General features: G+C 54.0%; 1 protein-coding gene across 2 annotated transcripts; it reads right to left on the bottom strand.

Annotated features, from left to right (window-relative positions):
- Positions 1-2: 2 nt before the first annotated feature.
- Positions 3-25,740, bottom strand: NOVA2 (NOVA alternative splicing regulator 2). Of its 2 annotated transcripts, XM_023244858.2 has the most exons (4): positions 25,576-25,736; positions 16,315-16,458; positions 10,645-10,811; positions 3-1,437 (listed from the first exon to the last, which is right to left on the bottom strand). In XM_023244858.2, the coding sequence occupies exons 1-4, from the start codon at positions 25,658-25,660 to the stop codon at positions 355-357; spliced, it is 1,479 nt and encodes a 492-aa protein (XP_023100626.2). In that variant the 5' UTR covers positions 25,661-25,736; the 3' UTR covers positions 3-354. The 2 variants fall into 2 exon arrangements, with proteins under 2 accessions (XP_023100626.2, XP_044901880.1); XM_045045945.1 differs by lacking the exon at positions 16,315-16,458 and having other exon boundaries at positions 25,576-25,740.
- Between the last annotated feature and the right edge of the window lie 1,355 nt (positions 25,741-27,095).

The following is a 27,095-nucleotide window of genomic DNA, read 5'->3' as shown; positions in this document are numbered from 1 at the left end:
AATAACGCTTTGTTTTCTATTAAAATCAACAAAATGCAATATATACAGATATCACACAGACCTGGGCCCTGGGAGAGGAGGGTCAGGCCCAGTCAAGCATAGGGAGGGAAGGAGGGGTCAGTTCAGGGCTGGGGAGGGAGCTTCTGGGCCCCATCCCCAGCCAGCACTCAATCCTGCCTATGACTACCAGAAGGGGGGGGTGCAGTCAGGCCTACCCCAGCCCCATCCCACGAGGAGCAGGAGGAGCAGGACTACACCGAGCTGAGGTCAGGAGTTGGGGGTGTGGGGGAGGGGGAGGAGAAGGAAGAGGAGGAGAAGGGACAGGAAGGAGGGTGGGAGCAGACACCACAGGCCTCATCCCACTTTCTGGGGGTTTGAGGCCCTCACTCCCTGCTCGTAGGTGACCCGCTGGCTGATGAGGTATTGAGCGGCTTGCGTGGCCGCAGGGCTGCCCGTGATGGTGACCCGCCGGTTCCGCGTGCCTGGCAGGAACTCCCCCTTCTTGGAGATCTGGATGCGGGCGCCCGTCAGCTCCTGGTACTCCACCAACGTCTTGCCCCCTTTGCCCAGGATGGCCCCCACCAGGTTCTCAGGCACCGCAATCTCCACCAGCTCCTTGGCACTCTCGGCCGCCAACTTCTCGGCCGTCAGGAAGCCCCCGGCGGCCCCTGCCGCAGCTGCGGCGGCCACCAGCGGGCCGCCCCCGCCGCCCGCCCCGCCGCCCGCCCCGGCCCCGAGGTAGCCGTTGGCGGCTGCGGCCAAGGCGAAGGACCCCAGGGCTCCGGGGGGCGGGGGTGGAGGCGGGGCGGCCCCTCCGGCCGGCCCGGCCCCGGCCTCCCCCGCGTAGGACGCCAGGAGGTTGGCCGCGGCGGCGGCGGCGGGGTTGGCACCGGCGGCCACGGCGGCCAGGACCCCGGAGGCTGCGGCCGAGTTGAGGCCCAGGCCGAGGGAGTTGGTGTTGTAGCCGTAACTGGCCAGCGTGTTTAGCGCCGTGCTGATGGCCAGCAGGTCGGTGCCTGAGAAGGCGGGCAGGGCGGCCGGAAAGGCGCCCACGCCCGCCAGCCCCGCGGGGCCCAGCAGGCCGGAGGCGGCGGCGGCCGAGGCGGCGGCGGCGGCGGGCAGCACATCAGCGGGGCTGGCGTACGGTGAGCCGGTGGGGTTGGAGTTGGCCACGGGGCCAGCCACGTTGGCGTAGCTGATGTTGAGGCAGCTGCTGCTCTGGGGGTCTTCCTGTACCTTCTGCACGATGGCGCTCACGGCCTTGTGCACCTGCTCCGGTTCGCCGCTGACTGTCACCACGCGCTCCTGAAGGTTGATGCCCTCTGGCTTCTGGGACAGCTGCACCCAGGCACCCGACTGTTCCATCACGGCTTTCACTGTCGCGCCCCCCTTGCCGATGATCAGGCCCGCGGTGCTGTTGGGGACGATCAGCTTGGCCTGCGTGTGGAGGGAGAGGGAGGGTCTTTAGGATGGTGGGTGGAGACTGAACAGTAAATCAGTCTGGGGCTGGCCGTCTTAAGTCATTCTCGCCCCCTGCTCTCAAGTGCCCCAAACCAGGCCCGGTGTGCCCCTTGAAATGCACCCCAGGGTCCTATGGGTTAAAAAGTGAAATGCTTCCATCTAGGTTGGTTTAAAAAATAAATAAATAAATAAAAAGAGCCAATACTTCAAGTCCCCTCAGTAGGTGCTCAGCCACCCTGTCCCATGCCTCTGGGGCCCCTGGGACCTCTCTTCCATCCCGCACCTTAAAGGCCTAATGGCTGACCCAGTGGGCCCCCTCCAGGACGCTGTTCCCCACTCGCATTGGTGCCCTAGCCTTCTAGCTCATTGAACACTCTGACTCCCAGCCCCAGAAAAGGACTCATTAAGTCTCATTTTACAGATGAGCCACTTGAGGCCTAAGAGACCAAGGGACTTGCCCCAAGGTAACCCAGATAGCAAAGGAGCTGAAATCCAGACTCACGGATTCCTGCTCCATGGTGTTTCCTGCCCTATGTCAAGGTCGCCTCCCTTAACCTCTTTTTGTTACCAGCCAAATTGTTGTGCCCACCATTCACATGATCCCCAGTGCCTCGGAATAGGGCTGTATTTGGAGAGAGGGTCTTTTATTTTTGATTTTTTTTTAATGTTTACTTTTGAGAGAGAGAGGGCAGGGTGGGGGTGGGGGTGGGGTTAGAGAGAGAAGGAGACACAGAATCTGAAGCAGGTTCAAGGCTCTGAGCCGTCGGCACACAGCCCTGACGCAGGGCTGGAACTCACAAACTGTGAGATCATGACCTGAGCCGAATTCCGACCTCAACCTACTGAGCCACCCAGGTGCCCCTGGAGACAGAGTCTTTCAGGAAGCAACTAAGGTTAAGTGAGGCTACCGGGGTGGGTCCTGATTCAATAGGACTGGCGTCCTTAGAAGAAGAGGGGATTAGGACACAGGCACGCACAGCACAGAGGGAAGACCGCATGAGAACACACAGAGAGAGGACGACCGCCGGCAGGCCAAGGAGAGAAGCCTCCGAAGAAACCAACACTGCCCCAGATCGCAGACTTCAGTCTCGGGAACTGGGAGCGAATGAATTTCTTCTGTTGCTTAAACCACCCGGTGGCGCTTTGTCAGGGCAGCCCTAGCAGTCTAATACCGTTGTCCTAGGTGTAGAATGAAGATAACAAGACCTTACACCGGCGAAGGCAGGGAGAAAATCGATCGCTTAAATAACAGTGGTCCCCCACAGGGGTGCAGAGCAGCCGGTCCTTTGCCGCTGCAAATCCGATCAGTCTGAATTCCAGCGGAGAGATTTCAATGCCCAAATTATCCTTTCACATATCCGAGAGCATTTCCACACCTAAATTCCTCTTTCTCAGTCTTCCCCGTGTCCTGTCAGACCTGTGGGTTCCACCCCCTGACGCTGTCACCCCTGTGTCTCCTCTCTGCCCCTGAGCCAGCCCCTGGGGGGTGTTTGGGACATTTGTGGGAGCGGTTTTGGTTGTCATGGTGACTGGAAGCAGATACAGGCATTCAGTGGGCAGGGCCTTGGGTATTTGCACCCCAGAATGTGAGAGTCAGTTCTTCACAAGGATGAACCGTCCAGGTCCCCGTGGCTTTTATTTTTCTTAAAAAAATTTTTTAATGTTTATTTATTTTTGTGTGTGAGAGAGAGAGAGACAGAGCATGAGGAGGGAAGGGGCGCAGAGAGACCGGGACAGAGAATCCGAAGCAGGCTCCAGGCTCTGAGCCATCAGCACAGAGCCCGATGCGGGGCCCAAACTCACAAACTGTGAGATCATGACCTGAGCCGAAGTCGGACGCTTACTTGACTGAGCCACCCAGGTGACCCCTATATGGATATCAAATGCCTCCCCGGACATTCATCTCGGTAAAAAGTCTGTTTATAAATCTCAGAGCCCAAACCTGAGCCCCATGATCCATGTAAGTACCTAATTTTGTTTCCCCCCAATGGTTTTAAGATCTACTGAAATTTCCAGGAATGCAACCAATCAGTAAATGAAGGGAAGATCGTACCTTGTTTTGTTCTGAATTTCACCGAGAGTCGTTCGTCATTTAAAAATAAAACATGACAACAGTAGTAACGCCACATATATTATTTACGTCTCCGATGCTACACCCTGGATCCCTGTGTTTGTCACTGTCTCTTTCGCTCAGGCTGTGTGAGGTGTGGGCAGGTGACTATTTCATTACTTCTACTGGGGTCCTGGCTGAACATTTACATGTTAAAATCCATCTCATTTTATAACAAATCGCCTTCCTTTCATTTCTCATGTAAAAAAGTCTTATGGGATAAAGCAAACGTACATCCGTACAATGGAATATTCTTTGGCAATCAACTTAAATGGACCAAGTACTGATCCAGGCTACAACATGGATGAACCTAGAAAACACGCTGTGTGAAACGAAGCCAGACACAAAAGACCACATATTGTATGATTCCATTTATATGGATGTTCAGAGCAGGGAAATCTATAGAGACAGAAAGTAGATTAGTGGTGGCTTAGGCCTGGAGTGGGGGTGGTGGTGCTGCTGAGCTGTGGGGATTGAGGAGTGATAGCTAAGGGGATCAAGATTTCTTTTTGAGGAAATGAAATGTTCTAGAATTGATTGTGGGCACGGATGCACAATTCTGCATATACCAAAAACTTCGAACTGCGCACTCTACATGGGTGAACTGTACGGATGCGAATGAATATCTCAATACAGCTGTTAAAAATATTACAGATTTGGATATGTAATATATTGACATTATATGCATTTTCTCATGTGTCACAATGAGCGTGTGTATGTGTGTGTATATAACTTCAGAGTTAAGTGGGGTGGGAAAAAATATTTGCAGGAGAAAGAGGGCGTGGGCTTTGACAAAACTGAGAACCTCTTCTCTCCTTGCTCTGCTCTGTGGGATCTGACTTCAACTCTTCCCTCGCTCCCTCTTGCTGACCCCTGCGCAGGCTACTAGACTCCCTGCTGTTCCTCCAACTTGCAAGCTTGGTCCAGACTCAGGGCCTTTGCACCTGCTGTTCCCTTACTTAGGATGTTCCTTCCCAGAAAAGAAGACTCACCTCTCTCATCATCCAGGTTTTTGCACAAATGCACCTCCTTCGAGGGACCTTACCACCCCAATTATCAAGGCTTGTTTATTTTGCTTATTTTATGTCCCTATACAAACACCTCCAGACTGGTATCCAACTGCTAACCTCACATCGCTAGTATCATGTAGAATGGACACCTCAGACTTAGAAGTCCGAAGTGAAACTCTTCATCTTCTCGAATGTGTTTCTACCATGGTCTTCCTCATGTCAGTATGTGGAAACTGCACTCTTTCACTTCTCAGGCTCAAGACTTAGGAGTCTTCTCTTTCTCTCCCACTCAACACCCAATCAGCAATCCTGTTGCCTCTACCTTCAAAATACATAGTAGATGAGGTGTCTGGCTGGCTCAGTCTGTAGACAGTGAGTCTTGATCTCAGGGTTGCAATTTTGAGCCGCTCATTGGGTGTAGAGATTACTTTTAAAAATCTTTATATTATATATATATTATATATACTGAGTGTATATAGTGCATATATATACACACTATATATATATTTATATATAAATATATAGCATATATTTATATATAGTATATATTTATATATACTACATAATATATAAATATATAGTCACATATATTAGACTATATTTATAAGTATATAGTCTATATAATATATAGACTAAAATATATAGTCTAATATATATTAGGCTATTCTAGATTAAAAAGAGGGTAATGAGGCATAACAACCCAATGCAATGCATGAATATTCTTGGATAGAAAAACACTTTATAGGGGTGCCTGGGTGGCTCAGTCGGTTAAGCGTCCAACTTCAGCTCAGGTCATGATCTCTCGGTTCAAGGGTTCAAGCTCCGCATTGGGCCCTGTGCTGACAGCTCAGAGCCTGGAGCCTGCTTCGGATTCTGTGTCTCCCTCTCTCTGCCCCTCCCCTGCTGGCGCTATCTCTCTCTCTCTTTCAAAAACAAACCTTAAAAAAAATTTTTTTTTTAAGAAAAATACTTTATAGATATAAAAGATATTTGGGGACAATGTGAATATAAACTTTTTATTAACTTAAAGTATGGAATTGGTGTTAGCTTTTGTAGGTGTGATAATAGTAACATAACAATATAGGACACGCCCTTAGTCTTGGGAGACGCATGCTGAAGAATGTAGGGGTGAAGAGTCATGAGGTTTATACTTATTCTCAAGTGGATCAGCAAAAATAAAGAAACAACCCAACAAACACACAAATAAAACCAAGCAGTGTGTGTGTGTGTGTGTGTGTGTGTGTGTGTGTGTGAAGAGGTAAAGCAGATGTTAACAATTGGTGAATGTAAGTGCAGTGTGTAGAGAGTTCACTGTGTTACTTTTAAACATTTTCAAAATAAAAAGGAGAAAAAAATGCCCCAGTGCTCTTTCCTCCTCTTTTCTGCTTTATTTTTCTTCATAGCACTTTTCACTCTCTGCTTATTTTATTCATTTTCTGGTTTTTGGTGTCCCCAAGAAAGAATGTAAGATCCACAAGGGTAGAGATTTTTGTCTGGATTGTTGACTACTGGGTTCTTGGGGCCTCGGGGAATGCCTGGTACTCATACAGCAAAAAGTGTGTGGATGGATGGATGGATGGAAGAAGGAACAATAATGTGTCCATGGGACCAAGCAGCAATGGAACTGGATGGAGGAGGCCAGGTGTATCTCACCTGGTGGTGTGTGTGTGTAGGCAGGGAGGGAGAAAACTCAGCCTGATATGAGTTTTCTAGATTAATTGGAAATTCTGATTTGTAGAATGGGAAGCACCCTAGTTTTTATAGATTGGTGATCTTGGGTTCAAAATCCTGGCTCTACCACTAATGCTGGGCAAGGGACACACCCTCTTTGAGACTCCGTTTTCTCGTCTGTAAAATGGGGCTATTCATTCCTCCTCCACATAATTTGTGTGAGGCCTGAGATCATTCATGGGATGATGAGCTTGAGTAAGGAACTACTGCCCCTTAGTTATGTTTCTGCTTGGCTCTTATGGGCATATCATCATCCGTTTCTTCAAACCAGCAGCATTTTCTGAGCACCTGCTATGTGCTAAGTTAGGTGCCATGTGAAGCATCCAGTTAATATGTGCTCATAGTAGCTACTCAGGAAATGGTTGTTACCCCCATGGGCAGACCTGGATTTACATCTCACATCTGTGGTACAGTCACTTTAAAAATGGTCTAACAGTTCTTCAAAAAGTTAAACATATCATCTGACCCAATTCCATTCATATGTATATACCCCAAAGAACGGAAAACTATGCCCACACATGTTCCTAGCAGCATTATTCATGATAGCTGAAAAGTAGAAACAACCCAAAGGACTATCAACTGATAGACAAACAAAATGTGGTCTCTCCATCGAGTGAAGTATTATTTGGCCATAAAAAACAAGAAAGTTTTGGTCTATGTTACAATACGGATTAATCTTTTTGTTTAAATTTTTTTTAATATTTATTTATTTTTGAGACAGAGAGAGACAGAGCATGAACAGGGGAGGGTCAGAGAGAGAGGGAGACACAGAACCGGAAGCAGGCTCCAGGCTCCGAGCTGTCAGCACAGAGCCCCACACGGGGCTCGAACTCACAGACCGTGAGATCATGACCTGAGCCGAAGTCGGACGCTTAACCGACTGAGCCACCCAGGCGCCCCTACAATACGGATTAATCTTGAAAACATGAGGCTACGGGAAAGAAGCCAGACACCAAAGGCCACATATTATATCATTCAATTTATATAAAACATCCAGAATAGGCAAATCCATAGACACCAAAAGTAGGTTAGTGGTTGGAAGGGACAGGGAGTGGGGCTAGGAAATGGCTGTGACTGCCAAGGGGTATGAGTCTTCTTTTTGGAGTGGTGAAGACGTTTTGGAATTACATTAGGTGATCGACGCACAGCTTTGTGAGTATACTGAACAACCAATAAATTGTATACGTTAAGATGTGAACTTTACAGCATGCGAATTATATCTCAACACAGCCATTATTAAAAAAAATATATATCATCAGAAAAATGTCAGACAAGTCAAGCAGATAGAACAGAATGCACAAAACCAGACCTAAGAGTAAAGAGGTATTTAGTATGATACAGCACTTCAGAGGGCAAAAGGATGACGTAATTGTTCACCAAAACATGGCAAGAGCAAATGCCTTCACCTCTCTGTGCCTCAGTTTCCTTATCTCCAGCACGGACACAACCACAGCTACTATAGCTACTATAGTATGACTATTGGGAATATTCAGTGATGGGAATGCCAGCCACATGGGAAGCCCTCAGAAAATGGTAGCTGTCTTCATGATAGGGTCAGGTGGTAGAACCATAGCATCTTAGAGAGATCGCAAGGTGCAGTTTCATAGACTCCTGGAGTGCCAGGATGTTAGAACAGTAGAGTTTTAGAATAATGTATGTCTAGAATCTTGAAATCACAGAGCCATAGAACTGTAGGAGTTTTAGGCCCAGAAAGACCTGAAAGACCATCTGTCTCCATGATTTGCAAGTCTGTGGAAATTTTCAAATAGTAATAATGATAATAATGATGATGATGATGATGATAATAATAGCAGGAGCTAACAGTGCTTCCATAGGCCAGACACTTCTGTAAACACTTCTGTATAGTAATTTACTTAATTTCTATAACCATCCTACAAGAATAGGTTAGGTACTATTATCACATTTTATGGATTGGAAAACAGAGGCAAGAGAGGTTAAATAACTTGCTCGAGGTCACACAGATAATAAGTAATAGAGCCAGGATCTGATCCCAGTCCAGAATCTGTGTTCAGAGTCCCAAGTCTTCACCCCAGAAATTCTGATTCAGTGGCTCTGGGCTGGGACCCAGGAATCTGCATTCTATGCTACCTAGAGGATAAGATATCAGCCAGGGCTGAGAACCACTGGTGTAGTCCAGAGGTGGCAAACTGATGGTCCTCGGGCCATAGGCAGCCCACAGCCACATAGTTGTTTTGTTTTGTTTTTAAGTAGGCTCCATGCCCAGTGTGGAGCCCAGTGTGGGGCTTGAACTCAGCGACCCTGAGATCGAGAATTGAGCTGAGATCAAGAGTCAGATGCTTAACCGACTGAGCCACCCAGGTGCCCCATACATAGTGTTTTTAAGACTGAGCCAACCTTTAAAAATCAGTCGATTTCAAATATTTCTGGCTTCTTTTGAAAAATGTGGAAGATGTGGCCACACTTTGTCTACATTCCCAAAAGGCAAGAATTAAGTGGAGCTGAGTAGCATCTGCCCCGTTTAGGGCATTATATCTCTCTGATGAGGCCAGAGTCCTCAATTCTTTATGTTCCCTTGCTGAATCTTGGAGGCATTTCAATTTATAATCCCTGATTTGGCCCAGCTTCCACACTGTAAAGAAAGGAAACTGAGGCTTACAGAAGGGAAAGGGACCCAGAGTAACACAGCAAGTCCAATGTGGAAAGAGAGTAGACCCATCTCCCGACCTAAAAATCCCATAATAACAGCAGCTAACATTTTTTGAGAACTTTCTATGTATTAGGCATACATGCTATGTGCTTTTTTAAAAACCAGGGAACACTAATCACTGCCCTTCAGTAGGTACCCTAGTGAATCTCATTTTGCAGATGAGAAAATTTGAGGCATGGAGAAATCAAGTCACTTGTTCAAGGTCGCACAGGTAAGAAGTACATTATCAGAGTAAGATTCAACTCAACATCTGACTCCAGAGCCTGAGCCTTCAGTCTCAACTCTTTCATTCTTTGAAGCCCCCCAGTACTAAGTAAGGGGAGGAAATATCCTGGTTCTATAACCTTTCGATTCCACTACCTCTGAATTCCTGTGGATTAGGGGGTGGGGTGGAAGGATCAGGCGCAGATGGTGCTGACCCCATTTCTCTGCAACATGTGCAAACTCTTCGTGAACTTGGAGCCCTTTGAGGCCGCCACCAAGGCAGAGGGAAGAGGCAATATCCTTGCGACCCCGTAAACTGTGTGTAAACTGTGGCCTGCCCGTGGGAAGGGAATCGGGAGAGACCGGGCAGAGACGCTTCAGCACCAAGGACAGCAGCCGCGCTCCAAACCCCCAAGCCCGAAGTCTTTTTTGGGAACGATCCGCTAGGCAGCATTCTTCCAGGGTTTTCCGCCCACCGTTTTCCCAGGAGCTTGGGGGAACTCAGGTCCGTGGTTTCTCCCATCTCAGGGCAACAAGAATTCCCAAGAATTCCAGATTCCTTTACCGAGGGTCTGTCTCTTGTCTTTGCTTCTAGGCAGACGTTAAGGAACCCTCACAAGTGGCCTGTCTTCCTGCCAGGGACTCTCTCCCCTTTGCCTCGTCTGCGCAAGTATACGGGAGCGGGGAAAGGGAGAGAAAAGCAGGAGTGCGCGCAGTTCCCTTCCCCTCCGCCTCCTACCCATTCGGGGCCACGCTTCCAGGGCCCCTGCCACAAGCCCACCTGCCCGGTGAGCGCCGTGGTCATGGCAACCAGAGAGGCTGGGAGAGTGATTGGTCCCCTCGCTGCCACGCCCCTACGCCACCGCTTCCCAGTAACTGAGGCAACCAAGAGGAACGGCCCTCCTCCTTTCATCCCTCCTAGAGAGCGCTGTGTAGGAGAGGGACGTGCCTTCTCTCTCGCTAGCGAAATACCACTTCTCCAAAATGGTGGCTACTCTCATACAAGAATTCATGGAGAGAGGGAGTATGAAGTCATTTCTAAACTCTTCTGGATGAGGACGGGCTGTCACTGAAGCCACTTCCGGTGAGAACAGGAAGTGGGAGGCAGGTTGCTCTGGGAGACAATGGGATGAGGTGGAAGGAAAGAGAGGGTCTAGAGAATCCCAGGAAGGAGGGATAAGTTGGAGGGGGGGGGGCTGTCTGGGCCAAATTCTCCCAAACTTTCACTCTCTCTCTGAATCAAGCCCACTCCAAGAGGTTTGGAGTCCCTAGGCTGATTCCCTAATAATAGGACTAACTAACTACTACCATGCATTTGATTGACAAACCTCTTATCGGCGTTACCCCATTAAACTTCCACAGTAACCCAGTGGTATGGGAGAAGTGTCTTCTCCGAACCTCACCGGTTTTACAGAAACCCAGCCTTTGCCCCTGCTGACCTGCTTGGCTCTGTCGGGGTTCATCGTGGTTTGGGGCTGAAGGATGTTGACCACCTCAGGCTTGGTCATTGCTTGTGGGATTTCTCGGACCTTCTCAGCAATAAAGCTGTGCACAGCATTCAAGGCCTCTGCTGTGCCCTGTACCAGGCATACTCGCTCTGTGGTTCCTGTTGAGCAAGGGAGAGAGAGGGCACACTCATCAGACAGGAATAGGAAAATTCCTGGGAGACAGGTCCCACTTAATGGAAAGAGAAAACCTAGGTCCAGAAAGTGAACCTGACTGGGCCCAGATCACATGGCAAGTAAGCCCGGGGAAGCTGGCATCCAGGGTTCTCAGGCCATGATGGGTGGCTGGGAAAGTGAGTGGAATGCCTGTTTCATAATCTGTACTTCGTGTCCCTCCCCCAAAACAACCCCAGGGGGATGGAAGGATGATGCTTAAGTGCTTTGCGATGCCCACAGCAGCCCTGGGCAGGGGAGACAGGGCTCAGCTGCCTCTTCCCAGTCCTTGCCGGCTCCCGGTTGCTCTGGCAACCATTCACTCCCTCCCTCCAACCACCCCCCCCCCCAGAAGCGGAGAGAGCTCAGGCCTGCAACGGTTGCCACAGTAACTGGAACCCCCTTATCGGTCTGGCTGGCCGGGTCCTCAGCCCACCCCCAGGGGGACGAGGGACGAAGCCCCGTTGCCGTGGCAACCCCTGAAAGCCTGCAGCGAAGGCCTCTGGGCTTTTGGAGAGGATGGGGAAGGGCTGGGGGATGGGGGAGGCAGAAGAGAGGCCTGAGTGCCTGCTTGGACCCACCAGATGGAGGGCTGAAGGGTGGGGGAGGGCAAGGGTGTGGACAGGGGAGAGAGGAGGCAACTTGTGGAAGGGCAGGAACTCAGGGATGGAGAAAGGAGGGTGGGGTGGATGCCTTTGCTGGAGATCGCCTAGATATTGGCTGTGGTTCTAATCTAGGCATGCTTATTGTGTGTGTGCGTGTGTGTGTGTGTGTGTGTGTGTGTGTGTGTGTGTGTATCAGAGGTGGGGAGGCAGCTAGGAGAAGAGAAGCCAACTCTGGGTGGTGTTGGGATATATGTGTGTGGGACAGAGACTCTGGGTGATACTCTAACCAGTGTGAATATATCTGTTAGGCTGTTTGAGTGAGTGGTGTGTGTGTGTGTGTGTGTGTGTGTGTGTGTGTGTGCGCACGCATACATGCATGTGTATACTTGGGCAGGACTGGCTAAATTATCTTTATCTGTGTATGTGTGTAAGAGAAAGAGTGGGAGAGACAGCGTGACATAGTGAATCCAGTAAAGATATGTGCACTGTTATGCAGGGGAAAGACTTGGATGTCACTGTGAAGTTCAAGGGTATGTATACTATTGGTGAGAACCGGGCTGGTAGAACATGAGAGTTTGAGACACAGAAACAAAGAATCTCATGAAGCAGCATTGAGGCTGTGTGATGAGTGTGTATCACTTTGAGACTGGATGTCAGTGGGAGTGTTGGCAAGAAAGAGACAACCTCTAGGTGTTCAAAGGCTAGGGGCACCCGGGTGGCTCAGCTCATGATCTCAAGGCCCGTGGGTTCGAGTCCCGCACCGGGCTCTGTGCTGACAGCTTGGAGCCTGGAGCCTGCTTCGGATTCTGTGTCTCCCTCTCCCTCTGCCCCTCCCCACTTGTGCTGTCTTTCTCTCTCTCTTTCAAAAATAAATAAAACATTTTTTAAAAAAGGCTATTTGTATGATTTGTGTGGTGTGTGTGTGTGTGTGTGTGTGTGTGTGCATGAGCCTTCGTACGGGAGACAGACAGACGGGACTATGACCGGTGTGTACGTGAATGTGTATACGAGAGAGAGAAAGAGGGAGAGTGCCAGGCAGACTCAAGTGTCAGTATGTGAGACTGGAGAGGACTGATCTGTCTGAGTATGTGTTTTGGTGTAGACATTACAACTGGGCAAAGGTGACTCTACAATGACTGGTCCGTGTGACAATTGTATGAGTGCCCGGGGGAGCCAGGCACGTTTCGTGTGTGGAACCGGTATCTGTCTCTCTCCCGGGGTGGGGCTCTGCCGGCAGGACCATTAGCTCGCTGGGTTTGTAGAAGGTCTTGAGTGTGTGCCGGGCTTCGTGTGCCCGGGCGTCTGGGACATCGGGGGGTGAGTGTCTGGCGTCCTGTGGGCGTTCTAGTGCAGCACGATGGTGTTTCCACTCTGACCCCTCCCTTGCCATGTCTCAGCCTGGCATCTGGCAGTCTCTCCATGCATCTGGGTATCACTGTCTTGGGTCACTTGTGTACTTGACATCCCCCATATCCTTTGGGCCGCCGTTACTCACTCTTATTCCCCCCAACCCCAGAACAATGGATTGGTCTGAGCCAAGGGTGAGTCAGCGTGCAGGCTGCCTCCGTCTGGGTATAAATAGGAAAGGGTGTGGGTCAGGGTGGGAACTGGGGGGAGGGGGGCGAGGTGGCCCTAGGGACAGCCTGGCTAAAGTGGCTCCTCTCTCCATTTCTGCGTGGCTCCCTTCCAGCTCAGGAGTCTGTGACTTCCCGCTCTTTGTCATTCTTAACTGGGGTCCGCAAGGGCTTTGTGGGGGAAGGGGTTCGGTTAACCCCTGAAAGAGCGTCCAGTAATGACAGCTGGTGCTTACAAAATACCAAGTATTAGGCACCGATCTGAGCACTCGGTATATATTCGTGCACTTAAAGGATGAGGTAGGCAGCACGATGATTCTTGATTTACTGCTAAGGACACTGAGGCACAGAGAAGGTTTGGGATTTGTCCAAGTTCACTCAGCCAGTAGTGGAAGTTCAGGGTTTTGAATGCAGGTGTCTGGCTTTAGAGACTGGGCTTTTAACCACTGAGACACCCTGTGCTAAATATGGAGTGTGTGGAGAGTGTGTGTGTGTGTGTGTGTGTGTGTGTGTGTTGGGGGAAAGGCATAAAATGGTTACATTTTTGCTTTTGTATTTTTCATAGTAAAAAAGAATGTGTGTGGATTTACTAAGTACTTAAGATTTTGCACTTTAAGGCAACTATTTTATAAATCAATAATTTTTTTTAAAGTGTGTGTGTCTGTGCTTTTTTTTCTGGGGACAGAGTTTTGGGCAAATGCTCAAGATCAGAAGGAGTTTAGAATCACTCTAGGGTGTCTGAGTGGATGTACAGAAGTCTGTGTGGCTTTGGGCGGGCACCTGCTTTCTGGGTCTCAGTTTCTCCACATATGATCTGAAGGATGGAGTCTGGGGCTTGGAGTTTCCTGTACCAAGGAGGGGACACCCTTTGTGTTCTGCCCCTCCCCTGGGGTTAAAGGTGGGGTTTTGTTTCACGTAGTAAACACAAGTGCAGTCTGTGTGTGTGTGTGTGTGTCCATCTGTCTGTGTGATCGTGTGTGAACCCATAAGGCCTAGAGGCCCCTTTGGATGTTACCATTGTCATTTGTCATCTGTTCTGGATGCTTCAGTCACAATGAACCAACTACCCCTCCGGTCTTTGAACATGCCAGTTCATCTTCCTGGAGTGCTCTTCCCTGCTTTTATCTAGCTCACTCTTACTTATTGTCCTGGGCCCCTCCTCCAGGAAGCCCTCCCTGACCTTTCTAGGCTGGGTCAGGTGCCCTGGCTGGGCTGCCACCACCCTCTGGCCTTCCCCGTCTTAGCCCTGACCATGCTGGGTCATTGAAGGTGTTCCGCCTGTCTTCCCCCCTATGCTGTGAGATCTGTGAGGGAAAGGGCGGGACATCTCAGTCACTGCTGTGTCCTCATCGCTGTCGATACAGTAGGTGTCCAGCAGATGTGGGGTGAATAAATTAATGAAAGGGGGTTAGCCAGGAGCAGAGGGAAATAAGCTGATGGTCTCAAGCAGTAGCATTCTCATTTCTCGTGTTCCTGTGGTTCGTGGGAAGTCCTAGGGGCAGGACTAGGATTAGAGGGCTGTGTCCTGTACCTCTGAGTCAAGAGCCGGCACGTGCCAGGCGATCTAGAAGTTCCCTGTCAGGAATGGGGTGTGTGTGTGTGTGTGTGTGTGTGTGCGCTGGCCGCATGTCCTGGGGCTGGGGGGAGTTGCTGGCTCACGCTGCCTGTGTGAATGGTATTTGGTCCAAGAGAGCCAACGACCGTCCCATCCTCTGGGGGATCTCAGCTGCCTGGCCTGTGGGCTGTGTCACTGAGATGGGAGGAGATGATGTGTCTCATGTCACACAATGTGATCCAGGAGTAAGGAACCAAGTGTCCTCGGATAAATGCCCCAAGTACAGGTTCTTATCCGCATCTTGTGGGCCTAGGGGGGTGCAGGGGAAACTGGGCCAGGGTGGAAGAGGAAAGCGGCGAGTGTGTGTGTGTGTGTGCGTGTGTGTGTGTGTGTGTGTGCCTGGTTCCCTGGACTGTTCTCTAAACCTCTTGCCAAAGCTGCTTAGTGAGATGGGAGGCAGGGCGGGTGGAGGAGGGAGGAGGGAGAGACAGAGAGAGAGAGAGAGAGAGAGAGAGAGAGAGAGAGAAAGAGAGAATATGAATGTGCCCTGACCCTGGGCTACAGCTCTGGTGTTTGACCTAAAAAATCCAAGGGGATTAAGGATGAACTAGAGCCAGCTCTGGACCAAAGATGCAATTCTGGGGGCCTTCCCTGGATTCCTGGATGTCGAAGCTCAGGCATTGGTCTTGGGAGGGAGAGATGTGGGGGGCGACAGACGCAGGAGGATTAGAGGGAGTGGAGGGGCCTTGAAAATGTTATGGTCGTGGGAGAGAGCGAGCTGGAAGACAGGCAGAAAAGACGCTGGGTTTGGAGAAAGGAAAGGAAAACCATGAAGGGGGCTGAGACTGAGAAGGAAACCTAAAAGGAGAGACGGGTGAGCAGAGGCAGGGAGGAACGAGGGGCAATCCGGCAGTGACCCCGTTGAGGGGTGCTACCGAAGAAATACTGGTTGAGTGCACGGCTGGCCGGAGAGAGTTAAGGAGCAAGAGAAAGAAAAACGTGAGACCACGAGAGGTGGAGGGAAAGGAAAAGTTGGGGAGAGGGGTGGGAAGGCAGGAAGAGGGGGAAAGAGGAGGGAGGGAGAGAAGAGGAAGAGCAGAGACTGACCGACCGATGGGAACGAGAGGTGGGGGGGGCCCAACAGAATCAGAGAGATAGAAGCAGAAAGAAGAGCCGGAGGAGGCGGACAGAGGGCGGATGGGGATGGAGACTCAGGGAACAAGAGACTGGGAAAGTCAGAAACAGAATGAGCAGGACATAGGAAGAATGACACAGAGAAAACCAGGGCGGCCCGGACTGGGCAAGATGGGGTAACAGAGAAATCCACAGGGGGAGAGTGGGGGCAAAGAAGCGGCGGGGGTGTGCAACACGGATGGCTGCCCCCCCGCCACGCCCCAAGGGCCACCCTGACACCTGCCTCCCTGCCCACCCCCCTCCAGCAACTCCAACTGACCCAAAGGGGCAGGTGTGTGGGAAGGGGCACATCTGCGAGCACACCATGCAAATGAGCTCATGAATATGCAGCAGGCCCATTGTCTTGCCCTGCCCCCACCCCCATCTGCTCAGGCCTGGCCCCTGGGGCTGAGAGCAGCTCTGTCCCCTTAGGAGGGGGAGGCCCCCCATCACTCTTACTGCCCCAAGGGCAGCTCTTGCCGCTTATCCAGGACCCAGGTGGGAGGACAGGAGGCCTAGGGCAGAGTCCTGGGCCAGGGCTCACCCGGATAGAAGTCTTTGGACTTAGAGAGCTTGATGGTAGCTCCTGTCTCCTTCTGCAGCTGTACGATGGTCTGCCCGCCCTTGCCAATGATGGAGCCTGCTGCGTAGCTGGGGATCAGCACCTTCAGGAAGTATTCGCCTTCCTCTGCAGGGGCACACGGAGGAGGGGGGAGTGAGGGAGTCAGGGGAAGGGGTCTTCATCTCCGGTATGGTTGTGGGCCCAGGAAACCACCGGCATCCCAGGAACACACAGGGGCCATGATCATGAGAATAGCAGTGGGGAAGATAACACAAATAATGATGTTCACTCACTCATTCACTCACTCACTCACTCATTCATTCATCCCACAAATAGTTCCCGAGCACCTGTTACCGCCCGCTTGGCACTGTTTTAGCCAAACAGCCCTGAGGGAAGCAAACTCCCTGATTTCGCAAGCCAATGAGGCAAATAAGACCGAAAGAGTTTGGGCGATTCAGCCAAGAGCTCACACAGCTACATTCTTCTAGAAGGGGGGGGGGGGGGGGAGACAGACAGTATGTTTTATGTTGGATGGTGGTAAGCACCAAGGAGACAAAAAGGGGCAGGAAAAGGAGATAGGGGTTGCAGGGAGAACTGCAGGGTCAGATCCGGTAGCCGGGAAAGCCCTCCCCAAGAACGTGGCATTCTCTGTTTAACAGACCCTTCTGCAGAACCCAGGACATGCTAAACTCTGTTCCAACTACTGTACGCATACCGGTTCTTTGAATTTCCACACTGGTGCCAGGAAAGACGTACTTTTTGAAAGCCCATGTTACAGACGAGGAAACAAAGGTAACATGATGGCCCCAGATCACATAGCTAGTAGGTGGCAGTGCTGAGATCTGAACCCAACCTGGCGACCATTGGGATACGCTGCCTCCAGGCTGTGGAGGTGGGAAGGGAACCATGTGGCTCTCTGGGGGAGCAAGTGCAAAGGCCCCGGGGTGGGATCGTGCCTGAGTTGTCCGAGGGAAAGCGAGGCAGCCGGTGTCGGTGGGGCTGAGGAAGAGAGGGGGAGAACGGAGGGAGGGGAGGGCCGGGAGGGGTGGTGGTAGTGGTGGGCTGTAGAACTTTGTGGACCACGGTGAGGTCTTTGGTTTTTACTCCCAGTGAGATGGGAAGCATGGGAAGGCTCTGAGCAGAGGAGGGATGGGGTCTGACTTAAGTTTCAAGAAGATCCCTCTGATGCTCATGAGGCAGGAGTAATGGCGATCGGACTGGTGGAACCACTGAGGGGTGTGGGGAGGAGGGCTGGGCTCCAGAGATGTTCTCAACACTCAATAGGGACCCGGCACTGTGCTTCGCAAGCCTGACCTCAACCATTCCCTACAACTCCCAATGAGGTGGGCGTAATGAGCTCCATTTTTACGTAGGAGGAAACTGAGGCACAGAGACAGTGAAGGCACCAGCCCAAGGTCAGCTGCTCAAGGGCACCAAGACAGCCACTGGCTTGAGGGTCCAACGCAATCCTGCTTCCTTCTTGGCCCTCACTTGCTTAGCACCTTCCGGTCCTGCTAGCTAAGACCGACACACTCAAGGACAGTCTCCAAGACCTACAGGTGGTGCCAGTGGCCACTGTGGGACCGTGGCCATTCTTTTTTATGGACCAATCTTCTCGGTCATGTGTAAGGCACTTTGTGAATGCACTCAAGGCACATGCCTAACCTCTCCTACCTTCTGACCAAACTGTTGCCCCTAAGTTCTCATAGGGTGGGCATTCTGGAGACTTCTCAGTATAAGATCCTCTGTGATTTGGCCCTGCATTTCTTTCTAGCATCACGTCCTCATCTTCCACGATGTGCATCAGACCATCAGACATAACTTTGCTCCTCAAACGTTCCCTCCGCCGCCCCCCCCCACCCTACCTCAGGGCCTTTGCACATTCGCTTTGCTTGGAACTCCCCTTCCACAGCGAATTCCTCTTGTCCTTCAGGCCCTCACTCAAATATTGCTTCTTCTTGGAAGCTTTCCTGGAACCCAGAGGACGAGTGGATCCCTCCTCCCTGTCTTATGCCTTCAGAGCAATGTATCACAGAAGGTCCATTGTGGGTCATGTCACTGGAGCTCACCCTCGTGTCCCAGGGACTCATGTGGTGCCTGGCACATAGTAGGCATGCAATAAACCCGGGGGAAAGGAAGGGAGGGCCCAGGCCATTCTGCTTCCAAAGCTTAAGGTCTCAAACCATCCTCCGGTGGTTTTTAAATTTTTTTCTTTTAACCAAAGGAAACCTATTTTCAATGTCTCACATGAAACTCCAACACACAGAGTAGAAAAGAGAAACTGTTCTGGTAAAAAAGTGGGGGCAGGGTGGGGGGCTGGGAGCCCTGCCCATCTCTGCTTGATCCCTTAAGACGGAAGGTTCTGAACTCCCCGATGCGTTAAGATGGGGGTATAGGGGCTGGATGTGGCTTTGCAGGCATGGCGAGAGGGTCCAGAATGAAGGGGTAGCCCTGAGCCCAAGGCAATCCTCTTAAACTTGCCTCATCAGACCATTAAACCTATTAGGTAATTAGTCCCCCAGAGCGCCTTCCCATCGATCATCCTGACCCCCCCCCCCTCCTGAATTCGCTTTCTTCTCTGGGCTCACAGAGGTGGCCCCTTGCCTGACGCCGCCCCTAAACCTGCCACAGAGATGGGGGGGCCAGCTCTCCACCCCCGGGAGGAGCCAAAGCAGGCTCCAGGCTCTGAGCCGTCAGCACAGAGCCCGACGCGGGGCTCGAACTCACAAACCGCGAGATCACGACCTGAGCCCGAAGTCGGACGCTTACCTGACTGAGCCACCCAGGCGCCCCCCACCCTCCGCAAACTCCCCTCTTAAAGATGGAAGGTATTCATCTGTTCTGAAGAAAACTGATTACCCCCCCCACACACACACCTCGTTTTCTGTTCCCTCTGTCTCACACTTCCCCAGGAATCTCCCTTTGAAGCCGCAGAAACAGCCCTAGACAGAGTGTGAATTTTGCCACTGACAGGCCGCGTGGCCTTGGGCGAGCCGCCTCACCTCTCCGGGCCTCAGTTTTCTCACTGATAGGATGGGGACATGAGAGCACGACCTCATAGGGCTACGGCAACTCGTTAAATGATAAATCATAAGCCACTTAGGATGGTCTCGGGCACGTAGAGCCCTTGAGAAACCTTAGCTGTCATTACCTCCATCCCGATCGCTAGCGATGCTGATGTCAGGAACACAAGTAGAGTTCTCACAGCGTCTGGCCCAAACGGGGAGATGAGCCCCTAAGGTCTGAGGTTTTTGTGGGGCAACCGGAGGAAGGGGAGACCCCACTTCCTTCATCACGTGCCCCGTAGGGGCTGCCCCAGGCCTTTCTCTGTTTCTTGGAGGAGGAAGGAGCTCTCACTGATGGAAGCCAGCCGCCCCCCCCCCCCGCCACCCCCCCCCCCGCGGCCCTTCTCCCGCCCAGCATCTCTGACTCCCTCCCTCGACTGCCTTCTCTCCTTCCCCTCCCCTCCCTTCCTCCAACAAATCCTTCCTGGGCACCCACTCTGTGCCAGGCCTCGTTTTAGGTGCTGGTGACACAGCACGGAACAAGACCCACGGTCCATTTCCCTCAAGTCCGCTCCCTTTGAACATTTAAACGCATCTATTTCAAGAGGACATTTGAACATCACTGCTCATAATCAGGGTTTGAAGGCGGGTTACGTCCCACCCACCCCCACGAAGCATATCATAGACACATACAAGGGTAAAAGGAAAAAAAAAAAAAAGTTGGTCCGTGGACCGCCTGAAACCATCTTATGGGTGCTCTGGGCAGGGGTGGGGGGTGGGGTGCCCGTATCAGACCGACCTCAGGCCCGTCTCCTGTGGAGAGTGACCATTGGGACCTCCCGCCTGCAGAACTCAGGGCAGGAGTCCCCAGTGTGGCCAACAGACCACTCTGCTCCTCTTCGGAATCTTCTGCACATCCCTCTCATTCGGGGGCACCCCTCCCTCCCATGTGACCCCCGCCTCCCCCAGGAAAGAGCCAGGCCGCGATCTCCCGGCCTGCCTTGCAGCCAGGAGAGACACGGACCCTCCGCTGAACCCAGAGCCCCCAGACTTCACATGCTCCCACCCAGTCCGAACAACCAAGGCTCTTCCTGTGGAAAAGTTCTTCCTTCTACCGAAGCAGAGTCTGAACCCCCAGACTCTGCACCCACCTACCTCCACCCCCCCCTCTTGGCGCTTCCCTTGGGACTCAGGAAGCTCCCTTTAGCCACGATGGGGACCGAAGCAGTCGAGATGCCAACTTCCCCTCTCCCGATGGTTTCCTCCCACTACACAATGTCAAGCACTCACCCCTTGGGAAGGGGCTGTCTTCCTCCTTCTAGTCTCCCCCTAACTTTGGTGCCCACCGTCCTCAGACATGCTTCTGGAGTCTTCCAAAAGGCAAAGAATACCCCTCTCCCCTTCCATAATGTTTACCTGCCCAAGAGATTGGGGGTGCCGTGGTAAGGGTGGCCCTTTTTATTGTCAGAGAGTTGACCCTGAGAGGTGGCTTTACGTGGAGGGTGGGGGTGTCATTAAAAAATAATAAAGGGGGGGGCGCCTGAGTGGCGCAGTCGGTTAAGCGTCCGACTTCAGCCAGGTCACGATCTCGCGGTCCGTGAGTTCGAGCCCCGCATCAGGCTCTGGGCTGATGGCTCAGAGCCTGGAGCCTGTTTCCGAATCTGTGTCTCCCTCTCTCTCTGCCCCTCCCCCGTTCATGCTCTGTCTCTCTCTGTCCCAAAAAATAAATAAACGTTGAAAAAAAATTAAAAAAAAATAATAAAGGGGGGGTCATTAATGACAAAGGCAGACCTGAAGGGGTGTATGTTGTAGAGGTGTTTTCAGACACAGCACGTCTGGGGAGGACCGGCCGTTGGGGTGTCGGCGCTCGGGGTACCTGCTCTGGGTGGGGAGGTTGGGGAGGGGACCTCCTTGGGGAGGGTCGGTGTGCCCCACGGAGCTCCGAGGTGGCTGGGGTGTGAGGTTGGTATTGTCGTGGGAGTGTGTGGGGGGGTGTTGTTGGTGAAAGGCAAGCCATGGCGGGGTGCGGGGGGACAGTGGCGCCCCCCCAGGAGGGCTGGGACGTCAGGCGTATGAAGAAGTCTCTCTGTGGACGTCGGGGGTGCCCGTGCGTGGGAGAAATGCAGTCCAACCGGGGCGTGGCGCGTGCTTCCAAGGGACGAGAGGCCGAAGGGGCGATGCGGGCTCTGGGTGAGAGAAGGGTGGCTGGGTGCGATGTCGCGGAGGCTGCGGCGGCCCTACCCTAATAGCAATAGCAACGCCAGGCCTCCCATCTGCCAGGCCTTTTGCCGAGTGCTTCACGGAGACAATCTCATTGAACCTACTCCGACAGCCCCGGGAGGGGCACAGGGGCAGATCTCCGCGGCCCCCACTTTCCAGATGCGGAGACTGAGACCCGGAGGCGCGGAATAACTTGCTTGAGGGTCCCACACCAAGCACGTGGCAGTGAGGCGACGAGCCCCCCCCCCCCCCCCCCCCCGGGGTAAGGTCTCGCTCTTGACCCTTGGTGACATTGTCTTGATGTTACACAGTGAGGGATGCTGGGAGCAACACGCCGCTGCCTTAAGCTAGTCTGGGGTGAGCGCGCGCGCCTGCATGTGGGGGAGAGTGGCTGTTTCTGTACGTATGGGGGTGACAGAGATGGGAATACAGTCAGCAGTCTGCTATTCTAATGGCACTTTAAGGGTCCCATCTGGGGGCGCCTGGGTGGCTCAGTGGGTTAAGCGGCCGACCTCGGCTCAGGTCGTGATCTCGCGGTTAGCGGATTCAAGCCCCACCTCGGGCTCTGTGCTGACAGCTCAGAGCCTGGAGCCTGCTTCGGAGTCTGTCTCTCTCTCTCTCTCTCTCTGCCCCTACCCCACTCCTGCTCCGTTTCTCTCTCTCTCTCTCTCTCTCTCTCTCTCTCTCTCTCTCTCACAAAAAATAAAATAAAATAAACATTAAAAACAAGTAAATAAAGAGTCCCATCTGCACCTGGGGGGGGGGGGGAGGCAGGTGACACTCTTTGTTATTGTCCCACCAGACTGCAGTCCCTTGTGTCTCTGATGGGTTCCCCCTGGAGTTCCCATTCCGCCTCTTCACCCAAGTCCTCCTGTGCTTGGACAGCCTGTCCCCCTCCCAGTGGCCTCTGTCAGTCACAGGGCACAGACACCAAAGGTAACAGCCGCTACCCCTCCTAGGAGCCCCCAAGAATGGGCCGCCTGGCGCTGCGGGCAGGAGCTCAATCTGCCCCCCCCCCACCCCGTCTGCCACGACCTGCTGTGACACCCCAGAAAACTCCCTCACCCCTCTGAGCCTCGGCTTCCTCGCCTGAAAACGGGGTTCACTCTCGTGTCTGGCCACAGAACGGAGCCCGTCTCCCGGGTTCAAACCCCAACTCTGCCTCTTGTTAGCTGACCGACCTCGGGCACATTACTTAACCTCTCTGTGCCTCGGTTTGTCATCTGTGAGAAGGGTAACATAACAGAATTATAAGGATTAATGATCGGGTCCGTGCCAAGCATTTTCCATAATACTTCCTGGCGCACTGCAGACCATAGATGTTAGCCATTATTATAATGCATTATTAATTATTACATCACAGAGTGTTGGGAGAATTACATGAAATGCTGTCTCTGAAGCAGCAAGCAATGATAACGGTCGTCGTTATTACTATTAATCGGTGCGGTTATTGGGATCTCCCCACTTGCCAGATGGTGAGCCTGAGGCTCAGAAGGGACGTGAGGGTGACCCGGCATCCCCCCCCCCCGCCCCGCCCCGCGTCGGGACAGTATTATTGCAAGAAGCCCTCAACGTTGAGGTGGGAGTCCCGCATCCTTGCCCAACGCTGCCCCCTGAGCGTCAACGGAGGACCGTCCCTCTGCAGCTCCGGGCCTCAGTTTCCCCGCGGGTCCACGGGAGGGGAGGTGGCAGAGTCTGGAGGAGAGGGTCCCTAAGGGCTCCTCCCAGTCTCCCCGCTGCTGAGGGAGGCCGGGTGCACGGTGGTTAAGCACGCGGGCTTTGGAGCCAGGCAGCCCAGCGCTGGATAGATCCCAGGGCCACCAACTCCTGAGCTGTGTGACTTGGGGCAAGTGGCTTCGTTTCGCCGAGGCTGTTTTCCTCTTGTGAAAAAGCAGCTCCGGTCGTCTCCCCCAGAGGGCTGTATTGGGAAATTAACCCATATCTCAGAGCCCGACTGGCAGTAGGTGCCGAGTACTTGGGCCTGACCGTCCTTGGCACAGCGTCACCACCGTCAGGCAGCTTTGGAGGACCTCAGTCCCTTCCAGAGAAGGACGAGACCCCTTTTCTCAAGCAGGGGCAGGGCTGGGCTGCAGGTCCGGCTCTCCCCGGGACTGGGAATGGCCCGCGGCAGGAAGGAGGGAAGGAAGTTGGCTGGGACACATTCATGTGTGTGCTGGGGGGTGGGGGAGCAGGAAGAAGGACAGGAAATTCCCTCTCACCCCTCCCCCAACTTCCCTTTCCTTCGGTTTCTGCCGGACACCCCCCCCCCCCACAGGCAGCCAGGGGGTCCCCGATTCCTGTCCCACCGCGACGGGAGTGGGAGGGGGCTGGAGTGGGAGGGAAGAGAACGGAGGGGAGGAGGCGGGAGGCCCCCACCCCACCCACCGGGTGGAGGGGGGTGGGGAGTGCACTCTGCCCCAGGCCATCCCTCTCCCGTCCGGAGGAAAAGGCCAGAGGAAGCAGATTTTGGCCAAGGTGACCGCGGGGAGGGGCTTGGCTGCTCTGGGGTCTCCCTCCATCCAGGGAGCTAATAGGCTGGGCTCTGGGGTCTCCGAGACTCCCCACCTCCTTCCTGAGTCCCTGGCCACAGAGTCGCACCCCTAGAGTTACCAGCTTGCCTTTTATTCTCTGGTACACCTACCTCCTCGGGTCACACACACAGTGAGGGGCCCTCCCGTCTGTCCTCCACGCACACTCCTTCTGTGTTGTCAAACACTCAGACATCACACACACACACATACACACACACACAATCCCTTGTCTCTCTCTCACACACAGATCACTCTCACATTCCTGGTGTTACACACTCAACCATTTCACACAAACACCCGCCCTTTGTGACAGCTACATACACACACACACACACACACACGCACACGCGCACATACCCCTTCCCTTTGCATAGCCCTTGGGTGTCATCTATACACGTTCCCTGTTCCCTGTCACACAGGCACCCATCCTTCCCTCCCCTTGTTACACACCCTCGTGCAGTTCACCCACGGAGCCCCAACCTCTCCCGTCATACGCCCACCTTCCCTTGTCGCACACGCCCCCTCTGATGTCACCGTTGCACACCTCCATGTGTCACACCCAGCCCCAGCCTCTTTGGAGTCACGCCCACACCCTTTTCTTGTCACATACCCTCACCAGCTTCTCCTGGTCCCACCCCACCCCAGACACGCCTGTGTCACACACAAGGAACTGCCTTCCTGGATCCACACGGCCTCTCGTGGCTCACACCCAAAGCTGGCCCATTCAGCTTCCCCCACACGCCCCCTTGCATGTCACACACACCCTCTCACTCATGTGTCACAAGGCCACAGCCCCCTCCAGGGTGACAGGCACACACTTTCCCTTGCCACACTTACCCCTCTGAGAGCCTCAGACACAGAGCCCAGCCCCTCATCTCACCCTGCCTCTTACACACAAACACACACACACCTGTCCCAGCCACACGTTCTCCCACCTGGGTTTACACACCCACCCATTCCCCCATTTCACCCAACACACCCACCCAGCTTGTCCCCACGCACGATCCCACCCATGGCCCACTCATGCCTCCCTCTGGGACAACCCTTGCTCAGGACATCCCCAGGGAGGGAGGCCGGGAAGCTCCGGGTCCACAGGCCTCCTCTACTCCTTCCCCTCCCCCCTGCCAGGACACGCCAGCCCGGGAACACCCCTGCCCCGAAAGGGTCACATCACACACCCCTCAAGGACACAGAGACACCCGCCCGGAGAGACCCACGCCCCCCATCCTTTGCGCCCCCCAAGGACACTTACCACCCCCTCCCCCCCCCACCCCTTTTCATCGCAGACAAAGCTCTCAGCCCGGGGCAGCGGCGAGAGGGGGAGGGGGTCCGGCCCCCTCCCCAACGCCCCTCTCAGCTCCCGGGGCTAGGGAGGGGCGCCCTTCCCCTCCCCAGAGCCCTTGCACCTGCCACGGAGGGGGGAGGAGGATGGAGAAAGACGAGGCCCCCTGCCCGCTCCCCCACACCGAGCCGCAACCCTTTCTCACCTCCCGTGTTGCTGCGCTTGGTGCAGACCACCTCGGGGGGCGTTTCGAGGGGCCTCTTGCGGGAATCCGGGGCCTCGGGCTCCATGGGGGGGGCCTGGGGCGGCGGCTGCTGCTGCTGCGGCGGCTGCGGCGGCGGCGGCGGCGGCTGCTGTGGCGGCGGCGACGGCTGCTGGGGAGGCTGGGGTTGCGGCGGCGGCGGCGGCGGGGGCGGCGGCGGCTGCGGGGCCGCGGAGGCCGTGAAGAGGCCGTGCACCGCGCCGGCGGCCATCATCCTCATGGTCGGGGGGGGGGGGGCGGGGGACGGGGGTGGGGGAGGGGGAGGGAAGGGGATGTGGGAGGGGGAGGGGGCGGCGGCGGAGGGATGGGGGAGGGGGAACCCCGGAGAGGGAAGAAGGGAGGGAGCTGGTTCTGGGGGGCTGACAGAGCCTGGAGAGCGGGTGTGAGCCGGACGGGAGGGCAAGGGGGAGTCCCCGATAGGGCCCAGAGAGAACTGAGGGGTGGGGTCTCTCTCAAGATCACCGGGGCCAGGGACCGGCCGCGCCACTGGGGGGTCGGGACCCCCCTCTTTGCTCCCCCGGCCGGAGGGCCGAGCCCCCCAGACCCTACTCGGGGCGGGGGGGCCGGAGGAGCGGGACCGGAGGTAGGAGGCGGAGGCAGCCGCTAGTGGGGACCCGGGGGGCGGCGGGTGCGGGCGGCAGCGGCGGCAGGGCTGGCGGTGGCTGCTGGCCCGAGCATCTTCTTCCCGGAGGCTCCCACAGCGGCCTGGCCCCTCCCACCCGCTCAAAGCCACGCCCATGCCGGTCAGGGCCGCGCCCTTCGGCGCCCCCATTGGTCTGTCCTTGAAGCCTGGGCCACGCCCCCTGGGCGTGACCACGCCCCTTTCCGCAGCTGGGAGAGGGACCAGGCTCCCCCAGGCTACAATGAGGACCCTGGGCTCAGCCACACCTTCCCCACCAGTCACGGGTGATGTACGTTTATTGAGCACTTACTGTGTGCCAGGTCCGGTTCTAAGTGAGCGCTACACAAACCTTACTACGTTTGATCCCCAGAGCAACCGACTCAGTCAGGTACTCCAATTATCCCCATTTTACAGAGGAGGAAACTGACCAAGAGATTTGACATCACTTGGTCCAGATAAGAAATCTCGCTTCGCGTGTCACCCACCTCTGACACCTGGGACGTTCCCCTTCACATCTTTCATCCATCCCTTGAAGAATCAACATAGGATTCTGCAAGGGCTGCGGAGATCGAGTTCAATGAATACCTGTGTTAAGCATGTAGCGCTTGCTGCAATCAGTTGGTGCTCAGTTCAATCAGCAGCACTTACGAACCACCTACTAAGTGTCAGGCACTGTCCCAAACCCTGGGATACAACAGGGAACAAAACAGTCTTGGCCCTCGTAGAGTAAGCACCACTATTCACTTCCTTAAGCAAACCTGATTTTCAGACAACAAAGTGGAGACCCAGGAGCGTGGAATGTGACTCAGTCCACGGACACACAGGTAGACAGACAGAGGGA

Source organism: Felis catus, chromosome E2, assembly GCF_018350175.1.
Source record: "Felis catus isolate Fca126 chromosome E2, F.catus_Fca126_mat1.0, whole genome shotgun sequence".
Lineage (NCBI taxonomy): Eukaryota > Metazoa > Chordata > Mammalia > Carnivora > Felidae > Felis > Felis catus.
The sequence above is the reverse complement of the archived record's forward strand: the minus strand, read 5'-3'. Positions and strand labels throughout refer to the sequence as shown.

Excerpts from the sequence above, each read along its gene's own strand:
- NOVA2 (XM_023244858.2), bottom strand. The coding sequence starts at position 25,660 with ATGGAGCCCGAGGCCCCGGATTCCCGCAAGAGGCCCCTCGAAACGCCC. Across the intron at positions 16,459-25,575 it reads CAAGCGCAGCAACACGGGAG|AGGAAGGCGAATACTTCCTG; the intron begins GTGAGAAAGGGT and ends GTGCCCCTGCAG. Across the intron at positions 10,812-16,314 it reads GTCCAAAGACTTCTATCCGG|GAACCACAGAGCGAGTATGC; the intron begins GTGAGCCCTGGC and ends CTTGCTCAACAG.